Genomic DNA, 7,643 nt, shown 5'->3' with positions numbered 1-7,643 from the left:
AGGTATTTATATGTTTACAAGTGAATTGAGATTGAAGCAGTCAAGTCAAAATATTATAAAATAGAAAATCCCGTCCCTCTAACTAGTTACGCTAAACCTATGACCAATTACAACTCTTACAAAATAAAATTCAATACTATTGTAACTGATTACAGTAACCAGTTACGCCCATGATGAACTTTCTATTTTTCAACCCTTAAGTAAATTTCGCACGTCCGTAATCAATTACATCTCTGTGATAACCAGTTACCGTACTTGAATTATCAATTTTATCTTAACGTGGTTTACATTATTTCAGTTTACAAAAATCATTTCTAACAACTAAAAAAAAGGTTTCAAATAATATTAAACAATTTATAAATGTTACCAATACTATAGTAAATGTTGCAAAATCAACAAATTAAATGTAACATTTTCTAATTATAGGTAATGTTACTTAAAAAAGTTACAAAAAAACCTTTTAGTAACAGATTTTACTTAACATTTATTTAAATGTTACAAGATCTTCTAATTAGCAACATTTTTCTTGATCAAATAATAAATTTCAGCTGTGTTGTAGTGTGAAAAAAAAACAAATTATACATTATGAATCGCTTCTCCTTCTTTGTGGCGGTGTTTCTTTTATGTGTTGTAAATACATATGCTGTCAAAGTTGTGGATGTTAATTCTATTTGCAAGAATGTTGTCAACCCTCCTTTTTGTTTAAAATTTCTGAAATTAAAACAGGGTGTAGATCTCGTTACCCTTGCTCAATACACAATTAATGTGGCACGTATTAAAGCAACTAGCATAGTTAATCTAACCACAACACTAATTTCTCAAGGTGATATCGGTGTCGTGGCGAAAGCTCATTATCAGATTTGTTTGGAATATTTTGGGTCGAGTGGTGCTCTTCGTGAGCTTAAGAATGCTGAGGAATACTTAAAGGGTGGAGATTATTTTTCACTAAAAGAACAAGTACGTTATCTCATAAATGATTATGCAAATTGTGTTTCCACGGAATCATCATCACGTGATGAACCTTTTGATGACAAAACTAGGATACCAAAATGGGCTGAATCTATCAAGGATTTTGCTTTTATTTTGATTAGCATATCAGATTTTTTGTTAAAAAATTAATTGTTTAGTTAAAAAATTGCAATAAATGAGTCTACTTTGCTAGTATGAAAAATTAAATGAAAAGTGTTAATGTTTCAAAGCACTTTTTAGTTTTCTTAATTATACATTCAAAATATAATTTTCTATTTTTAAATAATTTCAAATTATTAGAATTAGAATTTCTTCCGTTATATCAATTTAGTTGGTAATAGTGGATAACTTATTACATGGACTTGAATCTCACAATTTATTCATTTATAAAGATTAAATTCTGACAACTTAATTATTAAATTAAAAGAGAAAAATATGTAATGTGTGCAAGTGGATCTTACAAAACTCCTGTTGGCCATGTCTTCTATCAAAGGTCGTCACTACAAGCCTCTTAAATTAATTAGGGGGGGGGGGGGGGAGAGTTGGAGAGAGAAAGATTTTATCAATATGTTTGGTTTAGAAGGGGTGACAGGTATTTCAAAACTAATTTACTTGTAATTTTACCATAGAATTCATAACATTTATCGTATATAATTTAAATATAAATTCATGAAAGATTTATAAAAACGTAACAATTATAATATATAATTTTAAAAAGATTATCGAACACAATAAAATCTAACAAAAATATTACGATAATTTAAAAGTAACATTAAAATATAAAAACTAAAATAAAAAAATTTAAACACATATAACGACAATAATATGATAATATAAAAATACAAGAAATATAAAGAATGATAAAGTTTGTTTAAAATAGAAATTTTAACATTTTAATAATTTAAATTTAAATAAATAAATAAGAATAAATATGTAAAAATAATCTACTATCTATTCTATTATCTATCCTTTACTTAAAGATTGACTAAACTTCCGATAATACCCTTCTCTTTAAAAAATTTTACATTAGACTTTAGACATCTTAGTAGATGCACCATTTGTCATCCTTTTAATAGTTCAAATAATTCACCATATCCATATCACTTCCAATACACCTCACATATATCCAATATTTTATTTCTTATGTTATTATTTCAATTAAATTTTTCAGTACATTCACTTTGGCTTTCACATAAACATGAAAATGTATATGATAAAAATAATGAAAACACATTTTAATTGTATGGAACAAATTTTTTGTCTTTAATTGAATTAAAATAATTTACAATAGAATATTCATAAAAAATATTTAATAAAATCTTAAAATTTTAAATTGTTGACTTTAAAAGAAATTCAACAAGAAATTATTATCACTTTAAATTAGAATAAATATTAAAAAAATTATTAAAAACAAAAAGAATAAATTCATGTAAACAGGTTGACAAAAATTATCTTGACTTATATTTAATCAACAATTTGATAAATAAATATAAAAAAATTTATTAAAAACAAATAGAATAATGAAACATTTTTCTTGCGATTCTGTTGTGAATCCTCGTTATTTTCTTTTTCTATTCTCTACTTTTTTCTTTTAATGAATATTTACATTTTGTTGACAACAAATTTGTTGTTGTGTTATTTGGTTTGTTCATTTATTTTCTATTTTTATATGTAGATCTCATTATTGCTAGATAAATGATATGTCAGAGATGGTGGCCATTCAAATATGAGAGAACGTGTTCGCAAAATGAAAGGTATCTTTTTTGATTTACTGTATTGGGTTGCTCCAAAACTTTTGGTTGATTCACTACTCTTTTTTCATGTTTTACATTAACTTTTTTTTTCATGTTTTCTTTTGCTTCACTCAGATTTTCAACAAATAAATCGGTATTATGAATTGGAATGGAAACACAAAAAGCTTTGCTCCTCAACATTTACATTGAACTAATCCTAAGTGGAAATCTGCCTGATGGCTTTGATCCAAGTACTTGCTGCATTGTGTGAGTTTTGTCTAGACATTTTTCACCCTTTATTTTATCTAAACCCTCACTTTCCTTTTCTTTTGTTTTATGATTGCAACAGAGACAGGCTAATGAATTGTTACCTTTATTTTTATCTTTGATTAACTATTCAAAATTATATTTATTTGAGCTACTGATCTTTTATATAAGAAGTTTTTGAAGGTATTGACCCAGTTAAGAGTGTAAACTTTTTAGAAAATATAAGGTATATTTTTGATATTGTTACTATGTCTTTGTCTAATATATCAATTTAAAGTACTACATACAGTTGTAGTTTTGTATTAGACACAAGCATCAAAATAATTTTGACTCTATGTGTGGAGCTTAGTGGTTATGACAGGGTAGTCATGTTTGATGCTAACCACATATATCTTCATACAAAATACCGACGCGTTATTTTATTGTGGACTGTTTTGTGTCATCTTTATCAATCCTTGTATTTTTCATATAAGTCTCTTTGTCTTGCAGGTATGTTTGTTCAAATTGTCCCACACAATTAAATTACCACGTAAGTGAAGCTTAACTCCAAAATTCACATGATTAGGATTTATTTAATAGTTTATGCTTTTATTTTTGTTATGTGTGTGTCTTTGATACTATTTTCTCCAATGTGAATGAATTATTCATTATGGTAGGATGCTGACAGTGATTAAGTTACAATCATCAAATAATAAAGACAACGAGCATAAGACTGAGCTCAAAGATAAAATCCATCACATGTGTAACAAATTTGTTTCGTACATATACATATCAATCTGAATTCTGCTTAACTATTTATAATTTCTATGTTGTTTAGTGTTACTTTATAAATTGACTATCACTCTCAACATGTACAAAACAATTAACACTAAACTGTATATAATTTTGCAGATGGTAAGTCTATGATAAATAAGAGATACACGACACCTTTAAATTGATGTACACAACAATTAGCACTAAACTTCTTATTTCGTTTTACTTCTTTCATTAGTTATTGGTTTTTAAAATTGATGCCATTGTATACTTCTATCATTCTAGCTGCAAAATTCTCACAAACATGTTGAAAAATGAGAAATGGAATATTTGAACCTGCCCCAGCATATCAAGTTTCTCTGCAGTTTTTTTACCATCTGACGAGTAAGTTAGTTTAGAAAACACCAGACGAGTAAATCAAATTTATGGACTTTGTGTTTTCTTTCTCTCCTCATCAATTTTGACCTGCAATGATGAATAGAAAGAGATGAGAAATGGAGTCATTTGAAGAATGTGGGGGAACACACCTTAATGAAACACTCTATGTTTCATTCTTCTATATGTCAAGTGTTTGCATATTCCTTCTGTGGATTCCGCATCTGTAGCATATGCAAAATAAAGTTATTTCATGCAAGAAGTGATGCTATTATTCATTCTATGGAACATCATGCAGTAGTTGATGGATTCTATATCCTTCAATTGTATATGTTTGTTGCCATTAATGCATTTTTTTATTTTCATTTCATGTCCATCCTTTGAATTTTATGTAGCACATAAATTATTGATTAGTGAATTTGAAAATGACATTTTTAAGGTTTCATTAGTTTGTTGTTATTAACATTAAGGAACATAGAAGATCAATGTTATTGCCTATAAAAGATTAGAACCTTACATCGAGTGATTTTTTACTCATGTTGACTTCTACTATATTTAACTTGTCTTCTATTTAAAATATTAAAGGAATAAAGTGTAATACTGAGGTGTGTTTTTAAAGAAAGAGGTATATGTTATAAATATTTTTTATGTATTGTATTTAGATAACAAAAATATTTGATCTTATTAAGTTGTAAGTTACATATTGTAAACCAATAAATATTATATTTTTTCTTTACCCACCTCCCTATGGGGGTCACCCCAGCGAAAAACCCATTTTACCCTGCTTCGGAAATGCATTTCTGAAATATATATTTTTTAAAATTTTTCAAGACTTCGGAAGTGTATTTCTGAAAAAATCCCCAAAAATTGGAATTTTGATTAATTCGAAGATGCATCTCCGAAAAACAAAAAAAAATCTGAAAATCCCAAAAATTAATTTTAGGATATTAATTAATTCATATATCATAAATTTGATATAATTTATGAGTAATGAATAATAATAATTATATATTTTGATATAATTTATATTTTAAAATTTAAAATAATTTTAATTAAAAAATTAAACTAATTTCACTTACAAAATGAGTTATGATTTTTTATTTATATATTTATAATAATTATTTTGTATTTACAAAAAAAATTAAAAAAATGAGTTCTTTAATTTATATATTTATATAGTAATTATAATAATTATTATATATTTATAAAAATTATTATATATTTATATATTTATATATTTATATAATAATTATTATATATTAATTATAAATATATTTATATAATAATTATAAAAATGAGTATTTTAATTTATAATAATTATTATATATTTATATCTTTATATAATAATTGTTATATATTTATATATTATATATTTATATATTCACTTACAAAATTAATAATTGTTATTAAATATTTATATATTTCTATTCTTATTCATAAATAAAAATGAGTTATTATTTTTTATTTAGTTTAAAAAAATTAAAAAAAAAATTTGTCTTAATTTTATTTAATGAATAAATTTTATATGTAATTCTATATAATTCAAAAGTTACAAATTAAAATGTTTTTGATTTATATAAGTTAGTAAAATAATTTTTGACTTTAAAATTGTTTAGGAAATTTTGATTCACCTTGATTTTATTGATTCACCTTCATTTTATTGATTCACCTTGATTTTATACCTATTAATTGTATTGATTCATCTTGATTTTAATTTTTTAATAATTATTGAATTGTTTCAGAAGTGTATATCCGAAACATTCCAAGACCAATTTGGTCTTGGAATATTTTGAATATGCATCTCCGAAAACTCAAAAAAGGGAGTGTTTTAGGAGATGCATCTCCGAAAACTCAAAATAGGGGTGTTTTCGGAAATGCATCTTCGAAAACTCAAAAAGGGGGTGTTTTCGGAAATGCATCTCCGAAAACACTTTTTTTTTCGTGTTTTCGGAAGTGCATTTCCGAAAACACCTTTTTTTTTAATAAAAAATACATTTTCGGAAATGTATTTCCGAAACAAGGGATATTTTGGTAAATTCCCAGAGGTGTTTAAGAAAGTTAGGAGAGGTGGGTAAAGAAATTTCCAAATATTATGCTCACAGCTCACTAATATATCTAAACTTCAAATCCTTTTTTCAGCCTATAAAGATACGTGATTTTCTAAATATTACTTCAAACCAATAAATATAACTCTAGCTAGGGATGTGTAATATTTCTCACGTAATTTTCAGTTTCATGCTATTAATTGATTGATGTAGTGAGCATAAATTTCCTATAGTAGTAATATATAATAAGGTGTCCCTAAATTATTTTCAATATTCCAAGTTAGTCTCCAAATTATTACATTATCTCTTAGTGTACATTACTCATTCACAGTGTTGAAAATATGATTGAAAGACTTCGTAAAGTGACATATAAGACAATTAGTTAAATCTTTATATATATATATATATATATATATATATATATATATATATATATATATATATATATATATATATATATATATATATATATATATATATATATATATATATATATATATATATATATATATATATATATATATATATATATATATATATATATATATATATATATATATATATATATTCTTAATTATATGCATTTGAGTATAATTTTGCTTAAATTTTTTTTTTACCCGTACAGACATCAACCAGACTAAATTGTCCTTCACTTCGAAATCATTTACAAATAAAAAAGGGCAATTATGTACCAATTGTTGGTCTCTCATTGATTCAATTTAATTTTTCATTTTTTCCTCCATAACATCCTTAGATATTTCTCATTACTTTCCACAATTTTGTATTTATATCTAAAATCTTACATTTGAATTTGTTAAATTTTATTTTTTCCAAGTCACATGTTCTTTTTTTATATGGTTATTTAATGTAGTTGAATTTTTATGATTATTATTTATTTATAATTAAATTAATTATTTTAAATTTACATGTTTCTAAATATATTTTATACAATATTAAATAAATTTACATGTTATTAAGTTGTATTTTAAGGGTCACTATCAACAGAATACATATTTTATTTATTTTTTCAAATGTTTAAATTCTTTTTATTCTCTTTCTTTCTCATGGATCAATTTTTTATCTCACGGGTCACTAACAAGACAATATTTATTTTAGTTTAATCAACCATTATTTTAATTTAAGAAACAAAATTTTTATTTTTAAATATTAATTTTTTCTCCATCTCACAATTATATCTTTTCTTCTTTGTGTATGATTATTTAAATAACTAAATCTATAGATTATTGTTCATTTTTTTAAAAAGTAAATCATTTCAAATTTTCCATTTATATCTAAAATTTTACATTTATATTTATATTATGTAAGTGTTATGACATTAAGATATCATTTCAAATATTTTGTTATTATTATATTTTATTTCATGATTATTATTTAAAGATTCTAAATTATGACATTTTCTTTAGTTATTTACACAATTTCATAATTAAATTACCCGTGCGGGAGCACGGGTCTCTTACTAGTAGATTTCATCCAAAAGCAC

At 24.2% G+C, this 7,643-nt stretch overlaps 1 protein-coding gene across 1 annotated transcript; it reads left to right on the top strand.

Moving 5' to 3' along the window:
- Positions 1 to 585: 585 nt before the first annotated feature.
- On the top strand, positions 586 to 1,119 carry LOC131619562 (uncharacterized). The gene has a single exon (XM_058890649.1). The coding sequence runs from the start codon at positions 586 to 588 to the stop codon at positions 1,117 to 1,119; it is 534 nt and encodes a 177-aa protein (XP_058746632.1).
- The last annotated feature ends 6,524 nt before the right edge of the window (positions 1,120 to 7,643 follow it).

This window comes from Vicia villosa, linkage group LG7 (assembly GCF_029867415.1).
Source record: "Vicia villosa cultivar HV-30 ecotype Madison, WI linkage group LG7, Vvil1.0, whole genome shotgun sequence".
NCBI lineage: Eukaryota > Viridiplantae > Streptophyta > Magnoliopsida > Fabales > Fabaceae > Vicia > Vicia villosa.
The sequence above is the reverse complement of the archived record's forward strand: the minus strand, read 5'-3'. Positions and strand labels throughout refer to the sequence as shown.

Coding starts and splice junctions, on each gene's coding strand:
- LOC131619562 (XM_058890649.1), top strand. CDS start 586: ATGAATCGCTTCTCCTTCTTTGTGGCGGTGTTTCTTTTATGTGTTGTA.